The sequence below is a fragment of the Parus major genome, chromosome 4, assembly GCF_001522545.3.
Source record: "Parus major isolate Abel chromosome 4, Parus_major1.1, whole genome shotgun sequence".
Lineage (NCBI taxonomy): Eukaryota > Metazoa > Chordata > Aves > Passeriformes > Paridae > Parus > Parus major.
In genome coordinates this window covers 12,473,183-12,495,384 of record NC_031771.1, presented here as the reverse complement: position 1 = coordinate 12,495,384, position 22,202 = coordinate 12,473,183, and the positions used below count along the sequence as shown (strand labels likewise).

Genomic DNA, 22,202 nt, shown 5'->3' with positions numbered 1-22,202 from the left:
TAACATACAGAGTCATGTTCAGCATGTAAAATGGGAAGAAGGAAGGAGGGGTGTTTGGAGTGATGGAGTTTGTCTTCCCAAGTTACAGTTATGTGTGATGGTGCCCAGATTTCCTGGAGAAGGCTGAACACCTGCCTGCCCATGGGAAGTGGTGAATGAACTCCTTGATTTGCTTTGTTTGTGTGTGCAACTTTTGCTTTATTTATTAAATTGTTTTTATCTCAACCCACAAGTGTTCTTACTTTCACCCTTTCAATTTTCTCCTCCATCCCACCTGGGGTGAGTGAAGGAGCAGCCTCTGCATGGTGATTAGTTATCAGCTGTGGTTAAACCACAGCAGACTAGCAGCCAGAAACACAGGAGGTAGGACAGAAGTTACCTGGGAGGAAGCAACTGCTGGTCTCAGGCTGCTGTGGAAATTTTTGGAGCATTTTGAAGAAGTTGTCCTACTGACTTGCCCTGCTTTGGATAGCTGGAGTCAGAAAGCTGTAAAAGCAAAGTGAAGAAAGAAAGGAAAATAGTTTCTTCCTGACCTCTCACAAAACAGAGAATGTTGAGAACTGAAAACATGGACAAGAGCCTACAGTGTCAGCTCTGTAACCAGGTAAGTTTCTGCTGCTTATTTGTTTTTTTTTCCCCTTACAGTGTCCTCCATTTAGTCCCCTGAACAAAAGAGTTAAACACAGAAGACACTACTTAAAAGCCAAGACAAGCCCCTGTTAGGAGAAACTGAAAAGACAGTGATATCTGTATTGAGGAAAAGCAGTGTATGTGGATACAAATAATGCCATGGAGCTGAATGTGTTTTGAAGTCTCTGTTTTGGCTTTTAAGTGCTGGAAAGCAAATAATTCTCTCCAAGTGGAGATGAATTTTTAACATTTAAGAGGATCTGGTAAGTGTTTAAAAGATTCATTTAAAGCTAAGAAAGATAGTCAGGCTTACCTGTATGAGTTTAGGAAGGTATGGATAAAAATAATTTATTTTTTATCATATAGTGTGATCATGGGCCTGATCTTTCTATGCTTGCTAGCCTGGTATTGCTGTCTATTCTGTTAAAGCCATTTGCTGCTAAATCACTCCCCTGGCTACTATAGCTATTGTCCTTTATTGTCTTAAGACAACTGTAGTTGTCTTTTTTTAGCCTCTAAACAATACAGGTGTATCGTTGTTTGAAGCCAATAAATCAGTGTAGAGGTATCTGAAATTGATATGGACCTGTCTCCTTGATTTTCCTTTGTCTTGTCCTACTCTAAACCTTTGATGGACATCTTGGAAGTTAACTGTGTTTTGGTGCTCTCTTTCATAATTGCTGCTGGTTTGTTCTGTGAAGCACACTGTAGCCTCTTAGTGTGCTCTTGAGATTTGTGATTCATGGCCATGAACTGGCAGTCACCTTTTTCTGAATCCTTGCCTAAATATACAACATAACTCTACCATTGCCAGCCGTGGTGGAGCAGTATATTTTTTACACGCATCATCTCACAGTTCATTTTCTTAAATACATTTGTGATTCTGTGCAGGAGGGAAAGGAAAATAGCTCTTATTTTCCTCTGGCCCTCTCTGTCCTTGACTTAACTCAGTGGAGAGATACTCTTGCCCTGTTGTCCTTCAGGGGATGTTCTCTCTTCTCTGTTCCCTGAGGTCCCCTCACTGACTTCTGTAACCTGGATGACTTTCCTTGTTTTTTTGAACTCTGCAAATTGGTTTTTGCTATGCTCAGGAGGTGCTGTCCCTGTGCCACTGTGGGTCATGTGTCTGTGTGTCTTCATGTGCTGGGAGCTGGTAAGGCAGAAGGTTCTGGTTCCCCACTTTTGTTCAGTTTAATTGAGGTGGCTGAAAGATGGCTCCTACTTCATTCACCCCACCTGTAGGAGCTGATGGTCCCTTCAGCTTTGAGGGCTGTGTCCCCTGGGGTGTGTGGTGAACTGTTTTTAATGAGGCAAGTGTGATGGAGAGGCAGCCTCCTGATCAAAGCCTGTTGCAAACACAGAAGTGACTCCAGTAAGATTTATGATGTAAGCATCCACTGGGCTTGATGTGCTTACAGAGCTGAGCAGGTCTATTGCAGGGAATGGACAAGATGGGTACAGTTTTTATGCAAGTCTGATGAATGCCTCAGTGTATGTTGTTAATTGACCTTGTGCAACCAAAGTAATCAAGAATAATGTCAAATTTTACAAAAAAATCCAAAAGTGTGGAATTTGATTCAGTCATCTTTAAGGAATGTTTTTTTTATTCTAATGTGTGCAGATTGATAATTTTTTCTTAAGAATTGGTTTGTGATTTCCCCTTTTTATCCTGCCATTAAAGCATGAAATGAAAAATCTCTATGTCCTCTTCATGATCCTGGCAATTCATCTGAGACTCTAAATCTGGAGGCTGCTGTAGTTTAATTTTGAAAAGGTAGGCATTGTCACTAGCTCCAGATTGTAGACAGGAGTTAAAATATCTCATAACAGTGATAAGAACCTGCCACTTAACAGTTGTCTACTGTAGTAAATAGAAAATGAGCTAGAACTATATTACAGGCTTTCTTTGCTCAAAGAGTTTGGTTTATGTGGAGTGGTCACTTGCTTAGATGTGTGGGGAAGAGCACAGTTTGCCTTTGTAAAACACCTGATTTTCCTGTTGCAGCTTTCTCCGGTTTCCCTTTAACGTGTAAAAACATTATTTTCTATAAAGAAAAATGGCATGCATAACTTTCCCTTCCTCTTTCTCCTAATATAACTTTGAATTTCTTGGTCTGCTGTTCCTTTAGATTACTGAGCTGAGCTTAGAACAAGCAGGAGAATGAGCCTTGATGTGTGTAGTGCTGGATTAACACTTTACTATTTTTTTGGAGCGCTTGGTTCTTGGCAGGAGAGTAAGGTCTGTCTCATCTCTGAGCCCTTCACTTGATAGTTTAGGGATTGGTGATCCTGAGTGTTTTCAGATATACATGTGGAGACTGAAAGATGGCTGCTGTCCCATCAGATATTTCTCCAGGTTTGTGGACCAGTCTCCTCAAGTCAAAATCACCATGGGCCATAGTGTTGGCAACGACATTATTTAGAAACTGGATCCAAGCATGGCTTCATTTTGAATGTGATTCGGCCGATGGTTTGACTACAAACGCTTCTCAAACCTCTCAAACACAGCTTGATCCCTCTGTCTGCTGGATTTGGGCCATGCTGTTTCTCAAGCAGCACAGAAAGAAGCTACCTTGATCTGCATGCTCTGGAGACTCAAAAGTCCAGGAACTGGGTTTTAATCTTATGCTAGGAGAGCAGTTCTGTAAATACTCTTTCATGGGTTAGCTTTTAATTGCAGTGTGGGGTTTCTTTGTACCTCTACTGCCAATGATTGATATGGATCTAATTCAGGATACGTTCTGGGCACTGGGGCCGTTCAGTTTTCTGACCCACTGTGTTGCTCTTGGTCTTTCAGGAATCATGTCATTGCCTCGGGTGTCCCTGATTTCCCCAGGTCACAGGAGCAAGTTTGAAGAGATAAAGTGGTAGATCTTCAGTTGAATTGGATCTTACACTGATAGAAAGCAGCTTACAATCAAAATATTATCTAGACTCTCTAGAAATTGACCATCTTCAAAATGATTCTTAGGAAAGCACTGGGATGTATTAATGTTGGCAAGGGCTCATACAGCAGTTTGAGCTGTCACCTCAATGCAGGAACCTCGAGTTTGGGGACCCTGACTTGGCAACTTGTACTTCGAATAAAGGGCCATCCATTCCCTCACAGGATCTGCTGGCACCGAACAAACCCCAGATGAATCCATATTGTGAGTAATCAACAGAAGCAATGGAAAAAGATTCTTGTATATATAGTGGCAAGAGAAGGTTCACAGCCAGGTTTTCTTAGCACCACTTGAGAAAGTACAGGAAATGCCCATTTCTGTGCCAGCAGCAGTGGGTGGTGACAGGGGTGTGGCAGTGCCATTACACGGAACAATCCCAAGCATGGTCAGACAGCTGAATGTGCACAGAGGCTGGTCTTGCATGTGAGCATTCTGTTGAATAAAACAAGGGGAAAGGATTGCCTGACCACACTGTGAGTGATCTTGTATTTGGTGTTTATTTTCACTGTTTCAGAGTTGTCTGGGTGCTCTTCCACTGTTGTTCCTTTGATAGTAAGGTGGGTGAAAGGATATACAGAATATGTGGGTTTTCCTCTGTTTTTGTCCGTGTTCTGGTTGCCCCTTGTGTTTTGTAAAGCATTACTGTGTCTCATTGTGTTGGGAATTACCATGGCCTCACACAGACTGGGTATGCAAGAAGCCCAGTCAAAATAGATTCTCTCTACAATGGTATCTGGAATGCCTAAAAAATGTGACATGGCCTGTCACATAAACAGGAAACAGCCTTGTAAGGCACTGAGAGTAGCTGAAAGCCTAACCCAAATAACTGTTAGTCATCTTCATTTGGGAAGCTTTCAGTGCCACACAAGTTTGGAAAACGTGGTTGTGAGTGGCTGCCACATGTGGGATGATTGGTGGGTACCAGATGTTGCCTTACGCATTCAACTCTTTTTCTCTAAATTCCATCTGAGACACAAGTGTTCTGTGTATGGCACTGGTGGGTGAAAGCCTGTGCATGTGAAGGTTTTGGTGTTTGCACAGGAACAGGGCTGGACCTGCACCACTGGAAGCAGGGTTGAAGTTTATCTGGTCATCTGAAGTTTCTGATGACAGCAGTAAAAACCAGAGAGGTAGCAAATTAAATATGCAGTTGTCAGAGGTGGAATGCACTGTACTTTTAAGTACTGGCTAGAAAATGTCTGTGAAAGTTGGCTTTATTTCCTCAAAAAAAACCACCATGGAGTGTAACAATAGGTTGATGATATCCTCTTTGGGCATCTGTAATAATTAGGCACTCTTAATTTCCATATTTTCAAATATATAGGCTGTGGATTATATAAGACTGGTTTTAGTTTTTCAAATGCAGAACTAGAAGGCTCCTTGTGAAGTTCCTACCTCTCTGTGCTTGTAGCCTGCTCCCTCTTTCCACCTTTCTTCCTCCATGCTTACAGAAGTTTGGAGAGCACAGCAAAAGGCCTGATTACTGAAAGAAGTAGAGTATAAGTTCATGTGATACCATGAGAAAATACTTTGTGTGTACCTGGGAAAACAAACAGTTGTGTGTGTGGGTATTTAAATTTCTGTTGTTGGGCATTTTTGAAGTATCCTGTTCATTTTTTGTGGGTTTTTAGAAATGTAGCTTCCAGACTACAAGTCTGAGATGGTTAACATGGTATTGCTGGTTTGTTACTAAGGTACAAATGATAGAATTGGAAAATTTAAAATTCTGGTTTTTAGAGAAAGCAGATTCTGTATATTCCTGCTTTTAAGGAATACTTTTGGTTGGGTTTTTGTGTTTTGTTTTTCCTGGAATGCTGGATGAAAACAGGTGAGAAATTTAAGTCTTCCTACCTGTGGAGGGGTAGTACAGAGATCTGCCTCACTTTCTTCCCCTGCCACCTCCCCAAAATGAATTATTCTTCTGTAGTTTCATGGAAGGAAAGGGAAAAATCTGGAGGGACTTGCTCCATGTGGTTTCCCTCTGGCTAAAGCTGACCCAGCCACAGGGAGAGATCTTGCAATGGAACAGATGCTGTGTTCTTCAGATGAATTATGAATTTCAGCCTCTGAAAAGATCAGTCTAAAAGCCGGAGGGCTATGAGGGGAGGGAAGATAACTTTGAAAAACTAAAACATCACTTTGGGTGCATAAAGATCAGCGAGAAATTCTTTCAGGAATGCTGCATTGGAAGCGTATTTGAGCATTGTACGTGTTAGGCAAGTGCAGAAGTGCATTAAATGCCTGTCAGGTGAAGGGCTGGCTGCATCATGCATCCTTTCAGTGGGGATGTATGGGATAGTCAGAAGGGCTTTGTGTAGGATTAAAGTAAAATTTAGAAGGTATTTTGCATCTTTCCTATGTACCCTGCTTCACTTATTCATCACTTTTGTAGTTAGAATGTTTCTTTCTACTATTTGGTTAAAATTCACCTTTCCTACAAAATGGGTTTGCTTTATAGTTATGTATTATGTCTGTGTGTTTTATATTGTCTTTTGCATTTGCCTTTAGTGATGGTCACTCCACTAGAAATACAGCAGGCTTCCATCGTGTTTTCCTGGGAATCCTGAGGCATTCCTCATGTCATGATGCTTTCATAAGGCTCTTGTGAGAATAAGGCAACTTTTTCATAGAATCATTGCTCTATCTCGGGATTCTTACATGATTGAGCTAAATTTTTTAAATTTTATATCCTGGAAACTGTTCAAATGGAATGTCCAGATTAGAGCTCTGAAAAGATTAGTTAAACTAACTGACAAAAATTATCCCCTTTGATTAAACTATTTTTTTTGTTCTTGCCCTTTCTTTTTTTTCACTGTTTCTGTCTTCTCCTTTTAACACTAAAACTCCTAAAAGTGTTGTTTGCTTATTTCCTAAATATTCACTGTTTATTTTTAAATAAGAGTTAAAACATTTATCCAAGAATCATCCAAGAATTACTGTTTAAAAAAATTGCCTTAAAGTGAGGAGGCAAAAGTTGAGTGTTTTTTTGTTTTGGGTTTTTTTTGGTTTTTTTTTGCCTTATTTCATTGGAAAAAATGCACTTGCTGTCATCTTTTTCTTAGATCACAATGAACAAAAAGAGTTTTCTTTTGCAGGTCAGCCTTTAAAATGTGATCTTTGTTATTTAGAATGTATTCATTAAGAAAGTATGTGGTTAGATAACTAGCATTAGGTCTGTATTTGTAGTCCTCTTCCAGAAAAGCTGACCAAAGGGTTTTCAGAAGTAACCTCTGCTGAATTACTTGCTGCCCTGATGTCTGAGCCTCTGAGACACTGCAGTCATCAGTAACTAATGCAGGAGTGTTTGTGTGCAAGGTGGCAGAATCAAGTGAGGAAACAGCCTGCACTAACTTTTTTTCTTAAACCTCATGGTAAATAAAATGTGCTTTAAAATTAACTGAAAGGGTCAGACCTGGAGGTTTTGAAATATGTGTAGATAGCTACTCTGAGGAAGAAAAGTTCAGTTCCTTTTCTCTGCTTTGAAGGGAATAGGACAAGAAATATCAGGCTTAAACTGCAGAGAATAAAATTGAGTCTAATACTGGGGGCAGGGGGAAGGAACTTCTGTCTGTTAAGATATTAAACACTAACAAGTTATCTGGATATGAGAGTTGGTCATTGGAAATTGTCAATGACAGGTTAGAAAAATGCACATTGGGAATAGCAAAGGTCTTCTTGATGCTTTCATGGATGCTTTCCTGCTGTGTGCTGTGAGTGTTTAGGGCTTGGTCTGAACTTCGAAGAGCTGCATTCTGTCAGAGATGTTGAGGATGCCTTTGTCACCTGAATATATTTTCATACCTACTGAGACGCAGCGATTTAATATAAAGCAGGGCAAAGCTATTTTCCCCCTCTTCTTGTTCTATATGCCTGTGTAGTTAAAGATGAGTTGCAGCTAAAAGATGTGTTGATTTGCACAGCTATCCTAGTAACAAACCTCACTTTCTGCTCAGGAATGTGTTCTGTACGAGAATTTAACTATCATTGGGAATGCTGGAGTACAAATGCCTCATATGAGACCATCTGGAAAAGAGTATTTCCTGCAGCTTATCAATATTCCTAACAGGAACCTACAGAATGTTTGCTCTCAGAGCAGCAAGACTGAAGAAGCAGTGACACCTATAATGGCAGGGCACTAATGACTTTGGAGAAATGTTACTTGTGTAATTGGAGATGATACAAATACCATCATTACAACAGACTGTTGGTGGCACCTTTATTCTTCTCATAGGCCTAATTGCAAGAATGGATTCACTCTTAAGGAGATGATATCAGAATTTTATGCTTTCTACAACTAGATGGGTAGATTATGAGGGTTTAACATAAGAAATGTTGTTTTTCCAGAACACCAGCTAAAGAAAATATGGATTTGAATGACTGCATACTTTTCCTTCACTGGAACAGGAGCACTGGGAAGGTGAAATGTCCTTGATAACATGATTCTGAAATGTGGAATAAGAGCTGAGAGCTCTGACTCGAACTCTAATTTTCTTGCATTTTTTTTTGATTTGGTGTTAGCAAAAAATTCTTTATAGCTCAGTGTTTGGTATAAAATATGAAAAGACAAAATCAAGATCCCTTCAAGAAAGATCTCATTCTGCAAGTAAATGCTGTTTTAATCCTTTGAGTCTCCACTCATTCTGTCTTTTTTAGAATAAGTACATACAAGAAGTCAGCAGCAGAAAGGGATGGTGATGGGGAGAGACTGCAACACAGGAGGCCTCCTAGAATACTTTCAATGCAACATTATCAATTTTTTGCTTATTCCATCCTTTTAGACTATTTAAAAAAACTAATGGGCCTGTAAGGCCTTCTGTCAGCCATCCATTATTGGTGACTGCACTCTCCTTGACACACTCAGTATCTGTTCTAGTATTAATATTGCTTCATGAGAGGAAAGTAGTACCAGGGTAGTAAAAGTTTTCTTGGAATAAATGACAAACAGGGACAAGGGATTGGGTGTGGGAGTGTAACACATACTTGTATTTTAAGAGTTCCTATGTTCATTTTTTGATGATTTGAATAGTCTGCCTCTGGCTGAGCAAGACAGAGCATTCCTGGAAGTTCCTAGAAGCGAAGTATTCCTGGAAGTTTCCTTCCAGAAATGACAGATAGCCTGAGTCTAGGCCATACTAGAGACATGCAGATGTAAGATTCTGGACAGGCCTAGATAGAGTTTTGGCATCTGTCTGCTGCTGTTTCTTTCTACAGCACAAGGGCTGTCTAACATGTCTGCAAGATTAACTTAAGACACATAAACAGCTGGGTTTCTAATGCTGAGAAACTGAAATGGAATAGCTGATCAGAAAAAAAGCAAACCCTTAGTCTATCCCCTTCCATACTAAAATTGCAAGACATCAGATTAATCCAGTTGACTCTGTTCTGTAAAGGTTGAAGGATGCTGATAACAACAAGCCATCTGAGTTGTGAGTACTGCAGAATTAATGTTTTCATTTTAAATCCTTTAATGTTAAATCAACAAAGCAACTATTCATGCATTTCCTATGAAATTTTCTGTTTGTTTCCCACACTGTTACTCTGAGCAGGTTTCTTAACATAGCAGCAGAATTCTGGTTAAAATGTATGCTTTGTATTATGTTGCTGGTGTAGGTGGGGAAATAAGATGACATTTCTGTGTAAGCCTTATGTTACACAGAGATCCCTGACTTGCTGCAGTGACCAGTGATAGGGCAACAGCAAAATCCTGCTGGGGAGTCAGAAACTTGCTGTAAGGGACTCCTAAACAGGGTTACAGCCACTTGCTGCTGTGATCTTCTGTGAGTAATTCTCCAGACTGAGATGGAACCCATGCTTGCAGAGAGGCTTTTGTATTTTACACTCTGAAGCCTCCTGAATGCACTTTCAATAAATGTTTGGTGCGTTTAAGTTCCTCAGGTAGTTAAACTCTGCCGTGGCCAGACAGGGCAGATGTACGATGGTGATGGTGAACGGAATTCCCGTGTGTTCAGAATCCAGCCAGGCTGTGTGACTTTACCACATAGCGCTAGCTTCCCCTTCTGGCCAGAAGAAGTAAGGGAAGCCTCATGGCAAGAGTCACGGGAGTTCCCAATTTTACTCCTCTGCACTAAAGATAAACATAAATTTTCAGAAAACAAATTAATGGCTAACTTCCAGTGGGGGGAAAATGCAGGTGGAACATCTTTGATTCTTGTAATATAATGATATACTGAGATGGGGTTGCTGCTTGAATGTAGAATTCTTTTCTAAACATGGACCTAATTGGGAAAGCAATTAGATGAAAATACCAACTTCTGGACAAAAAGATCCCAAATATCCCTTCTGGACCTCTATAAGCTGGTCCTCGAAACAAATACTTTGCTTCTTTTTATATGCTCTATGCTAATTTTCCCCATGCAACTGCATCAGTTACGATTGCAGTGGGGTTTGTTGTTTGGACACTGGAGTTGTTTGCTTCCCTTTTTGTCTTATTTAAGGATTCTTCTTTAATCTTAATTCTGTGGTACAGAATTTTGTATCATTGGGCCAAGCTTTGTAAAGTAGGGTGTACTTATATGAAGGTGTTTACTTTGTGGTGTAAAGCAATGACACAATGATCCAACAGGCTTTTTAACAAGCCCTTTCTGAGTCAGCCTGTTAGAATGCTATTGTGCTGTTTTTCTGGATGGGTTGATCTTACAACATTGAATCTTAGCAGAATCTTCCCTTTTTGTCCTGTTCCTGCCCATCTGTTACAGCTGCCTGGAAAAACGGGACATTTAGCTCACACACAATTTTGGGTTGTATGACCAAAGTCTTGCTTTTGTGGGCACGTTGGAGAGTAAGCAAGCAAATACCTACACAGCAGAAACTTCCAGCATGATAAACAGTACCTCGTGTTTAAGGGGCTTGGGCAGCCTGCCAGAAACAGCCTTCCCTGTCCACACCACAGGTTTGGTCCCAACTGGAAACACTTAGGTTTTCCTACATCTCAGTCTTGAATCCTGCCTATCAGATTTACCGTAGCTTTGGTCTTCCTCCTCATCTTGGCTGTGTCATCTTGGAACAGAAATGTCTTGATATGTTTTGCTGTAATGTTGTGTTCCTATGGATAATTCTCCCCACTATCTCACTTCTACCAATTGTGGTTTTCATATGCTAGTGAGGCACTCAGGGTGGGACAAAGATCTCTGAGCACCAGTGCTGTTGGAGATGTAGGGAAAAACACCTGAATGTATGAGAGATTTATGCTATTGCTCTCAGTGTTCAAATTGTCCTCAATGGTAAACTGACTTTTGCATTCATCATTGATTCCTTGCCCCAATGGATGCTTCACCTTGTGAACCACAGTAGTCACTTTTTGGTGTATAAGACTGTGCTCATTTCAAACTGACATAATAAACCTTTAGCACCCTGGGCTGGAGGGAAGGAGGGTTATATTTAGTCACTTTTAAGTCTCAGTCCTCTGCTCAGGAATTGAGTTTTACTACAGAACTTAAAAAGTGCAGCCAATCAGGCCTTTCCTTAAGCAAAAAGTAGCTGGGAATGAGGGTGTCTCAGCAAAGTCAGGTGTCAGATTGTATTATAATTTTTATGTTAAAAAAATATATGCTTGCTAGCATATAGAAAAATATAGCATGCTTGCTATGGTTTCATTGCTGTGTTGAAAAAAAAACAAAACAGGAGGAGGCAATTAATGATTTCCTTTTGAGCTGAGCAGTAATGAACTACATGAGAAATACTTTGATATCATGAATCATTGGTGGCCATGAAGAAAAACATATTCTTTAAGCCAAGCTCTTAAATACTTTTTTAATTGAAAGAAAAAGAAATAATATTTTACTGGCAAGTGACTTGCTCTTTCAGGTTTATAATTTTAACAATGAATCAGTCTTGGAGAACATTATTTAACTGGCTTTTACAACAAGTAGTAGTGTTATGAATGTTTGGGGGTTTTGCCTATATAGTAAATGTCTTTCTTTCCTTTTTTTACAGAAAAGATAGTCGCTTTTATATAAAAGATGGTTTTGGCTGTCCCCTTTAAAAATAATTTCACATCAGGCAGCTCATCATTAACAATTAAAAATCTGGTGCGTGAGCAGTAAAAACTTTCCTGTAATGGCTGATGTCTCACTACTGTGCAATCACTGACCAGTTCATACCAACAAGCAAACGTTGAAGTCACTGCTGTAAGGTTTTGTAGAAGAAACTTCAGCTCTCTTGTTTATAAAATTGTTATACAAATACAAACCATAGTTATTTAAGATCATTTTTCCTTCTGCTTTCTTCAGATGCTCTCTTACAGGTCTCAGCCAAAGCTCCAAGAACAAATCTATTTTTTGCAGGCTTTTAAGCTCCAGCAGCCCTGACAACCTTGTGGCTCCTCAGCAGCACAGGTACAGAGAACCTGCACAGCTGGGAAGTTGTCCCCTCTGTGTAGGTGGCTGACCCTGGGAAGCTGTGGAAAGGCTGTTTTGTCCACTGCTAGCCAGGCAACTGTCCTGCTGTCCTGTCCTGGCCTTTGTAGGAAAACCTTGGGATGCTGCAGTCAGCCATCACCTCCTGATGTAGCAGTTGTAGAGCTTTTGGGGAGATGAACTTTTTTTCTGGTATTTCCTTGCCTGAGTTGTGTTTGCAGATCTGAGGCCTGGGCTCAAGTTGCATTTCAACAGGCAAACTTTCAGCTGTGAATATGCTTTCTAGTGATTTTGTTTCAGGTGTCCACTTAGCTTTTAAGATAAAGCAGGAGGTATATTTTGTCTAAGAGTGCTAAACACTTGAAAGGCTTAGCCTTTCTTCTTGAAAGGAAGGCTGTAATCAGCAGTTACCTTACTTTGTGTTTTGCTGTAAAGAGAAGGTTGGACCAAACGACTCTGTTTCTGTGAAAACTGAAATGAATTGAGAGGTGCCTTCTGAAATAAAGGGCAAATGGTCATTTGGTCACCACTGTTTGTACCATGGCAGGGACTGTGATTTTGTATTGGCCTTTTCTGTAAAGAAAATGTTTTATTGGTGCGTTTCTATATTAAATATCATTGTATTATTTACGTGCACAAACATTACTTTGGGGGTTTTTAAAGAGGGGCTGAACAGAGCAAGGAAATCAGTGTGGCCAGAGAAAGAAAGAATTAACTAAATTCAACTAAAACTGAAAGTGCAAAGCAGTTAGAAGGAATGTAAATTTGCATAGCTGAATTTTGGAGATTTTAATGTTAATAGCATTCCTGCTGTGAGAAGTTGCAGAAGGGTCTTTTTCTATTCTTTTGTAATGATCTGGTTTTGGTTGCACATTTTCCCTGAATATCTGTGCCTCCCTGCACCTCTAGGTTGTGGCACAATATTTATAACACTTTACAGGATGTTTGATTTAGTATTGGCTCAGAAGGAAGACTGCTATTTCATGAGTTACCAGCAGTACCCTTTTATTTAACACTGGGATAAATTCGCAGCAAGGAGGTTAAAACAGATAATTTTCTTAAATCTTCGACAAGTTTGCAGACTGTGTGATGGAGTAACTACGGGGTGTACATTTTTATTCTTCTGACACCCCTGGGGAAAAGAAGCAAAGAGAACACAGAATATGAGTTAAATTTTAAATTAACCTCCCCCAAATCCACAAACACACTTCCCCACCCCAAATCTGAAAGATAATTTTTAAGATAAAGGAGAAACAGCGGCTGATGTGGAACCCTCCTGAGTAGCTCAGCAACAATGTTAAGTAAATTAATGATGAATGGATAAAGAATACAGAAGCCAAGAGAAATCTGTATGCTGAAGATGAGAAAGCACAAATACATACAGTGAGTCTGGCCAGAATTTACTGGGTGTAATAATAACCAAAACATCCCCCCTCTTTAGTTGTATACATTAAAAGACCATAGGAGAAACAGAAGAACACCGTATAGTATGGCAGGATGTAGATTAAGAAGACTCTAGATATGATGCAGCCTCTAAGGGAGTATTTTGCCTATTTTGGATGAGGTTAGAGTAAAAGAAAATCAGAGTGGTAGAAGAGCACATAGTTCTAGGAGACCTATATAATCTTCAGTATATGAAAGAATATTGAAAGAAAGGGTGTATATAATTGGCAAGGAAATAGAAAGTTTTCCTCTCATATCTGGCATTTGGAGACTGTAGTCTCTGACTGATGGAAAGCAAACTTCTCAAATAACAGATTTGGGAGGTGGAAAGAGGAACAAAAAAAGAGGATGACTTGAGCAATTTAGAGTTCCAGAACTCATCAGTGTGCAAAGTCTTGCGAACAGTTCTTGCAGGAAGACACTCTAAAGCACATTCATGCCTGTTTGTGGCCATTTCAGATTGGCAGTACAGCTGATGGGCTGTATAAAAGAGCAGCAGTTTTGTTCTCAACTGCTGAGTGCACACTAATCTCACTCCTATTATTACGGTCCACAAGGTTATCATAGAGAACTGAACAATCCCCTCTCCTCTTCAGCACTGATGAAATGTGCAATTTTTCATGCCTGTTCATCGAGGTCACTGACAAAATTATTCAATTTTGGAGAACACAAAGGGGCATAAATTGAAGGATCAATTAAGTAATAGTGGATTTTTTTTTTTGTTGCTGTTGTTTCTGTTTTTATTAAAATAATAGTGGGGATGTATTACCTAGGTGTAAGTCCAGCACTTGAAACAGAGAGCCTTAGAAAGCTTGTTAATGAAGAGATTATAGTGATCCATGCTAACGCTGGTGAACAAAGATTTGGTTAAACAGAAAGACCTCACAAGGTCTATTTTGAAATGGAACTTCTTGTCTCTTTCTGCCGTGGTTTCATCCCATGCTGATAGGGACACAAAATCGCATATTTTCTTAGCCCTGAAGTGTTCAGTTCTCTGTGTATCATCATCTTCTGGACCAGAATAACAGTAGTGAAATTAAATCGTGCATTTGGCAGTTCGGAACAAAACTTTCACGATTTAATAGTCTCTCATTTTCACTGCCCATGTTGATGACACTGAAAAAGTCTTTGCAGGACAGTGCAAGGCACTGGGAACAGCTCAGCCGGTGGATTATGTGCATTTACGTTTATTGGAAGTAGATCTGTGTGCTTTAACAAGAAGATGGGCAGAAACAGGGTGGTGAGATGACTGGAGAAATAGTAATAGTTAAATAAAAAATAAGGAAGCAAAACAAACCCTGCCTCACAATAAACCAACATTCCGCAACAGGAAACTTTAAAGAGGAGGTTTAGTAAGACTGAAAATCAAAGTGATTTAATAAGTACATGCGGTGATCTGAGCATTTCTTCTCCCCTTCATGGTGTACGAAACGAAGCGGGACGACTACTAAATCGCCACGCACGGATTCAAGAGTGTGTATTTCTAAACCAGGAGAGAAATTATTTGAAATATCCTTCACTGTAAGGCCAGGGCAGGGAGACAGTGACTCCATGGCCATGGAAGTTTGCGTACTCATGGAATGGCCAGACCCGAGCCTTGCGGCCTTGACCCCTGGCTCTGGGGCCCGGGGGCTGGCCTTTCCCGGCCTTGCTCGCCCTTTTCCCGGCGGGACAGCGGGTTCCGGCTCAGCCCGAGGGCGTCACTTCCCGGGGCGGAGCGGGGCGGCTCCGGTAGGTGCCGGGAATGGCGGGCAGCGGCCGGGAATGGCTGGGAGCGGCGGCTTTTCCCGTGCCCTCATCCCCTCAGCGGCCGCCCCGGGCTGAGGCGGCGGAGCGGGAGCGGGGCTGGGGCCGCCCGGGGGCCTCAGGGAGGCTTCAGCTCCTCCGGTTTATTTCTCAGTGTTCTTGTGTTTTAACTCCCTGCCCAGCCCCCGTTTTTTCTTTTCATCTCTCTGATAACTGCAAATATGCTGTAGTTCCGAATAATTGTTAAAAGCAGCCCTAAAAATAGCCCGTCAAACTAGAATGTACCGCCATTTCCGTAAGCGTAAGGATTGATTGTTCCTGGACTAGTACTGCGTGTGCTCTTAGAGGCTATTTGAAAGTACTTGCTTATATTTTCATTTATGAAGTATGATAATAAAGAGATGCTGTGCTTTTGATTCTATAGCTTGTTTTTTATTGTGTCTTTAATGGGAAAAGTGGACAGTCATATTTTTATTCAAGGCAGCAGGTACAGATCAAATAAAAGCTGACAATCACAGGTGTACATAAATTTGAAGTCCTCACAAATACTTTGAAAAAAGTAAAGATGTTTTTCCTTCTCTTTAGGGTGTGTGCAAACAGAAGAGAACTGACAACTCTGGTACCTTTTAATTCCAAACAAGATGAAGATCCCCTCTTTGATGCTGAGATTCTCTCGTTGTTATTTCTCCAGAAGAACATACTTCATGAGCTTTTGCTTCACTTCCCGAGCAGATTTCCTGGGCATTGAATCTCTTGGGCCAGCACATCACTGTCAGACAAAATGGATTTCTTCATCAAACGCTTTGAGGAGAGAGCTGTGCCAGCAAGCAGCCCCTGAGCAGCAAGTAGAGGGACTTTCTGACCAGGAGCAGAGACTTGTAGACAGGCTTTACCATGGGCTGATCCAGGGTCATAGAGCCTGTTTAGCTGAAGCCATTACACTTGTAGAATCAACTCAGAGTAGGAAGAAGAAAGTAGCCCAGGTGCTCATTCAGAAGGTATTATCCTACCACAGGGAACAAGAAAAGTTAAATCAAGGAAAGCCACTTGCCTTTAGAGTGGGTTAGTCCTTTTATGCCTTGTCTAGTATTGCTTACATGTAATTACTGTCCTCACTGTTTATTATCACTGTTATTTGTGGTCTGTATTCTTGGATTTTTATATTTTTGTGTTTTATAACCAATCTAGATTACTTCTGTTTTCCAGTGGAATTATGGCTTGAGATGAAAATGCTTTAAAAATTATCATTGCTTTTTGGGAGTGTATTATTCAGGGTGGGTTTTGTAACCATTATAAGGTGAAACATTAGTTAATTTGCAGATTGATGCAGGTGTTATCTACACTTAGGGAAAGATGTAGTCAAGCACACCTAGTCTTTCCCCAGAGGTTTTTTGTTGAACACTTTCTGAATCCCTTTTTTTAGTCTACAGAAGGGAAAACATGTACCTTCCTGTTTTATGGCCCTCTGTTAAACAGCCTACTTTTCAGCAGAAGGAGACTTAAACCTGCATCTCTTAGAAGCTGTAAAATATTTTTCCCTTACAAAGAGATGGACTGCTAACATGTGTCATGCCCAGCTGTCATCTCTCCTGTCTGTACAACGGTAGTAAGAACAAGAACTGGGGCATGGGAGTGAGAAAAGTTTGGTGCTAATCTTAGTTTGTGAGCTTTGACATGCAAATAAATGGCCTCTTTTTTTGAAAGAACAGCTCTTCAAGGTAAGGGCTTGCTTTTCCTTTTGTAGTGTTTCTTTCATAGTAAATCTGAAAAATGCAGTTCTAATACATAACATTTTGAAAGTTCTGAAGGGTTAAGTCATACAGTATAAGTGATTTTTTTTGGAGAGGATAAACTCAGTATTATGTTAGTGTCAATAGGATGAGGGGTGGTGAAGTGTTGCTGTGTTGCCAAACTCCTCTTTTGTTTTGGCATAGCTTTTATTTGCTTTTGTTGTGATGTTGTGTTAAAGTATGAATTGTTATCAACTTAGATGTTGATACATGAGATATATTATTTATTTGACTAACAAAATGTTTTTTCTTCCTAATGTGATTATTTAGGGTTGTCTGGGCCTCCTGGTGCTGGAAAATCGACCTTTATAGAATGCTTTGGGAAGATGCTTACAGAAAGAAAACACAAAGTGTCAGTGTTGGCTGTAGACCCTTCCTCTAGTACAAGTGGTGGTGAGTGTGAATTAAAGTTTGAGTCAAGTTTATAATACCTTGTTAACTGCAGAAGTATGTCTTCAGACCAAGTGGAAGAAAATTTGATGCCTATAACTGTAAAATTTAAAATAAATCACGTTTTCCTATTTTTTTTCCTATGTGATACATAATTGGGAAATAGGAATCAGTATTGTAATTCTTTCAGATTTCCTCTTTTCCAGTGTTTAGATGTTGCCTTACAGTTTTTTTTCCTAAATTTGAATTTTTTGCAAGTTTTGCAGAATTACTGATGACAGGCTGTGATCTGTAACTCTCCAATAAAAAATTGTAGGGAAATTATAAGCTGACCATGCCTGATTTTTGGTATCTCTGATACAAATAATACAATCTTGATTTTCATCTTTTTGTAAAGGACAGCTGCCAGGCAGCATCATTAATTCTTCCAGCTTCTGTGCTGTTAGAGGTGTGTAACTATTTATAAAGAAATAACTAGAGCATTGCAATGACGTGGGGCTAAGACAGACTGTGTTCTTGAATGCATGCCTTCAGGATGCATCCTTAGAATAGCAAAATGTGACAGCAAGACTGCAGCAGTTGGAAGAATTGAGCATCTCTCATCTTTTGGAGTGTGCATCGAGTGTGTAGATCTCACGGAATCTGAATTACAATTTGTTTGAGTAGAAGGGAAGGCAGGGACACATGTCAGCTCTCTTAAAATGAAACATCCAGCATCAAGGCACGTCAGAATCATAATGCAGAGATTTGTCCCCTTGGACAGGTACAAGGTAGAATCATCTGCATGGCCTGATGTGTATAGGCTTCTTCAAAAAGCCATTCAGAAATTGTAGAACTCATTCTGACCTTGCACAAATTCTTTGTATTTGGTAACAGTCAGGCCTTTCCAGCTTCTGAGAAGTAGAAGAACCAGGCAGTAGCTTTCAGCTAAGTCTTGAGCAACTATGACTAGGATATTCTTATTTGACTGACTTTGTACAAAAGATGTGTCTTTACTCACGCATTTATTGGTGGGGTGAGGGGAGAAGGGCGAGTTTGGCCGTGTGGAACTTTTGAAATAATTTAACATTAAGGTTCCCTGCTGGGTGATAAAACACGGATGACTGAGTTGTCAAGAGACATGAATGCATACATCAGGCCATCTCCAACCAGTGGGACACTGGGAGGTGTCACAAGGACCACAAATGAAGCCATTCTGCTCTGTGAAGGAGGAGGCTACGACGTTGTTCTCGTGGAAACAGTGGGTATGTGTGTAGGGATTGCTTTGACTGTCCTGTTGTGGTATGAAAATAAGATGTGCTAATAATGGCATACTTCTTGCCTTGATTTTGCCCATGTTTTCCTTCATGGTCACTGGTTAAACACGAATGCTCATTCTGTCATATTTTCTAGTCCTCTGTATCTTTTACTAAACTGTTGTGTTTCCTATAGTCTTTGTTCTGTTAGTGGGATTTGTTTGTGGGGCAATGCTGGGATCTGTCATAATTATGTGACTGAAAGTTTGTAGTAAATGGTCAATTCTGAATTTAATTCTTTAGGTGTGGGCCAGTCAGAATTTGCTGTGGCTGATATGGTTGATATGTTTATATTACTGCTACCACCTGCAGGTGGAGATGAATTACAGGTATTTTTCAGTTTCTCTTATTGGTTACTACCCGGGACTAGGAAGAGAAACTTAAATTCTGTATGTAGTATCTGTGCAGAAAGTCCATATCAATAGTGTTTTGTCCATTATACTGTTATTAGGTATTTTCAGTGTCATCCACATTACTTACAAGCACAGTTAAGATCCCTTTTTAGGATGGAAACTTTTGATACTCTGTGTCTTAACTTTGACGTGTTTACTATTTATATATATTTTTTGGGGAGGAAACTAGAAACTACCAAACCATCTTGACCTTCTTTTTGTGATGAATCAATGTGTCACAGCCCCTCTGGGTACTCCTGATTTCTGTCCCTGTTGCATTTAGGGCATCAAACGGGGCATCATTGAGATGGCAGATCTGGTTGCTATCAATAAGGCTGATGGGGATTTAGTTGTGCCCGCCCGGAGAATCCAGGCTGAGTATGTCAGTGCTATGAAGCTGCTTCGCAAGCGTTCAAAGGTTTGGAGGCCAAAGGTTCGTGGACTTCCCTGTCTTTTGCGGGGCTCTTTGGGTCTGGTTTGGTTTTGTTTGGGTTTTGGTGATTTGTTTTTGGGTTTTTTTTTTTTTTGTATTTTTCCCCCCCAGAAAATTTGCTGATGCATTTAGATTGGTACCTTCTCATCCAGCTGTCCTAGTCTCCCTAGGCTCTTTTTAAAAATTGCAGTTGGTTGTTTAGTCTCAATGTGCTAGAGAGGTGATTGCTACTGTCTGTGCTTCACCTCTGATCTCAAGGTGCCACATCAAACACTGCAAAGCCAGTCCTCCTGCCCAGGACTTCTGCCCTGAGCTACAATCTCTGCCCTAGCAGAGCTATTACTGACATCAGGGATACTGCAGACTTTACTTGCTTTCTGTAAACTGTGCATATCTAAAAATGTCCTTTTGATCTGCTTCTCCCTCCACTATAACTCTGAAGCCTGTGATTATCTTTGGTCTTTCACCAGTTCACATGTTTCCTTTATTGCTTTAATTTTTTTTAGTTTCTCACATGATGAAAATTGCTAGATAATTTGAATTCTCATCCTGTGGATCTTCGGCTTTAATGCTGTATTTTATCTACTGGAAAGTTTTGGTGAATTTTTAAGAAGATTCAGTACTATTTTTTAATATGTGTATATAAAACAAGCACACACACATTGTCACTTCCTTTATAAATAAACTATCTGTAAAGGAGGTTTGTTCTACTCTGGTATTGAAACTGGCCCATTAAGCTGAGTTTAAATCAGCTGGGCTTCCTGAGGATTAGCCTTCGTTTTGTAAGTGTGGAAAAGAAGAGGAGCTTTTTTTAAAAGAAACAGGCTGTTCAATTTGAAAGACTGTGCTGCATGTCTGAAATATTATTGGCAAAATTAATTCCTGGTCTGGGAAACAAAGGCAAAAAAATTAGTCAAAATACTTCACTTCTGGCATATTTTAAGTGCAAAAGAACAGCTACCAGAATATGCACTTAACTCTAAATTTAAGTAAAAGAGCAATAATGTACCTTTTAGCTGAAGGACTTACTAAAAATGATTCTCATAACAAGCAGCTGGACAAATATCCCAAATAGTATGGATCTCAGGGTCTACTTCTAGTTAGTAGAATCCCAAATTTGTGGGGGGCGGGGGGAAGGCACAGAAATGCTTAGAGCCTCATGAAGTGAGTATTGAAGGAAGCTTCCCTCACACATTTCTTAATTTCCATGCAATCTACCTGGTCCAGTAATTGAAGCCTCAAGGCCAACAGCTCACAGGGCTTTAACAATTCCTCTGAATCCAACAGGTAATGCGCATCTCTGCCAAAACCGGGGAGGGGATCTCGGATATGTGGGATAAAATGACCGAGTTCCGTGAGCTCATGCTCACAAGTGGCGAGCTGGTTGCCAAACGACGGAAACAGCAGAAAGTGTGGATGTGGAACCTCATCCAGGAAAACATGCTGGAGCATTTCCGGAGTCACTTGGCAGTCAAGGATAAGATCCCACTTCTGGAAGAAAAGGTTCTTAAAGGAGTCTTGTCTCCTGGGCTGGCAGCAGACCTGCTGCTGAAGGCATTCAAAGATGGTCTCTAAGCATTGTTTTCTACTATGTTCTTGATAAGTGCTTTATGTAAACATGAACATTAAATACACTTTTTCTGCGTGTGAATTCAGTTGTTTTACTGCAGCAGACGTGAATAGAATCCAGTACTCTGCAAAAGGATTCTGTTGGATTCTGTATATGCAGCGATCATGACAAAGTTCATCACTCACTAAGAGGTTACTTCATACTCTGTTGGAAAAAAATAAATTTCCAAATCTTCTATTTGTACGTGCCATAGATCTGTTGATAAAAACTGGATGTCCGTGTAAAGTGATTGGGTTTGGGAGGGCAGGAGAGTGAGGTTTGTTCTGGTGTAGGGTTTGATTCTGGTTGTGGGGTCATCTCAGAGCAGTTGACACTGCAGCTTTCCATTCTAATATAGCAGCAGCTGTTGCCAGAATGGATTGCATTTTCTTTCCTCACCTTGAGTGACAGCAAGAACATTGGCCTGCCTGACAGCACCAGACCACAGCCTTAGTTTTAAATAAATTGTATGTATATAAATAGAACATAGTGGTGTTTGGTCCCTCTTTGGAAGCTGCAGTTATTTATTACATGCTGTACAGTAGGAGAAGGGAATTTTAACCATCCTGGTTTCAAAACAGATGTTTTATTAAAAAGCAAAATGTAGTTAGACTTTTTTTTACATGCAGACATCAGATGGAACAAATGTTACCCATGATGTTTTAATATCAAATGTCTTTATACTAGAATAATTACCTCTAAAAATAATATTTAGTGGTTTTCTTATCTGACTTAATTTTTGGATTTAAAAAAAATGGCCGGTTGTGTTTGGTATTTTTTCTATATCTCTTGCAGACGACAGGACTGTTTCCAACCAAAAGCACTTTTATTTTTCCTTGAGAAAAATCTGGAGGGAACATTTTCCTGATCCATGATCTAGAAAGCAGAGCTCATCTGGTACCCACTAAATGTTTAAGAAAAAGTGGAAAAGTGCTGATTTTTGGACATCTGAGAGAGAATCTGATCATCGGAACAGAATTTGGACATCTGAAGGAGAATTTGTGAGCCTGTTGATGTTTAGCTAAATTAATTTTTAAAGAAATATATTGGAAGTTTTGATTTTCTGGACATGTACATAAAAGATATAGTGACTTTAGCTCAATTTCACTGGTTTGGCTTCTGGCAACCCAATTCCAGTATAGCAGTGAATTTGA

At 40.1% G+C, this 22,202-nt stretch overlaps 1 protein-coding gene across 5 annotated transcripts; it reads left to right on the top strand.

Moving 5' to 3' along the window:
• The first annotated feature begins 318 nt into the window (after positions 1-318).
• MMAA (metabolism of cobalamin associated A) lies at positions 319-21,246 on the top strand. 5 transcript variants are annotated; one of them, XM_033513417.1, is made up of 7 exons: positions 319-604; positions 15,725-16,201; positions 17,200-17,322; positions 18,393-18,563; positions 18,858-18,943; positions 19,290-19,439; positions 20,727-21,246. In XM_033513417.1, the coding sequence occupies exons 2-7, from the start codon at positions 15,781-15,783 to the stop codon at positions 21,012-21,014; spliced, it is 1,239 nt and encodes a 412-aa protein (XP_033369308.1). In that variant the 5' UTR covers positions 319-604; positions 15,725-15,780; the 3' UTR covers positions 21,015-21,246. The 5 variants fall into 5 exon arrangements, with proteins under 5 accessions (XP_033369308.1, XP_015480059.1, XP_015480060.1 ...); XM_015624573.3 differs by lacking the exon at positions 319-604 and adding an exon at positions 15,035-15,124; XM_015624574.3 differs by lacking the exon at positions 319-604 and adding an exon at positions 15,151-15,440.
• The last annotated feature ends 956 nt before the right edge of the window (positions 21,247-22,202 follow it).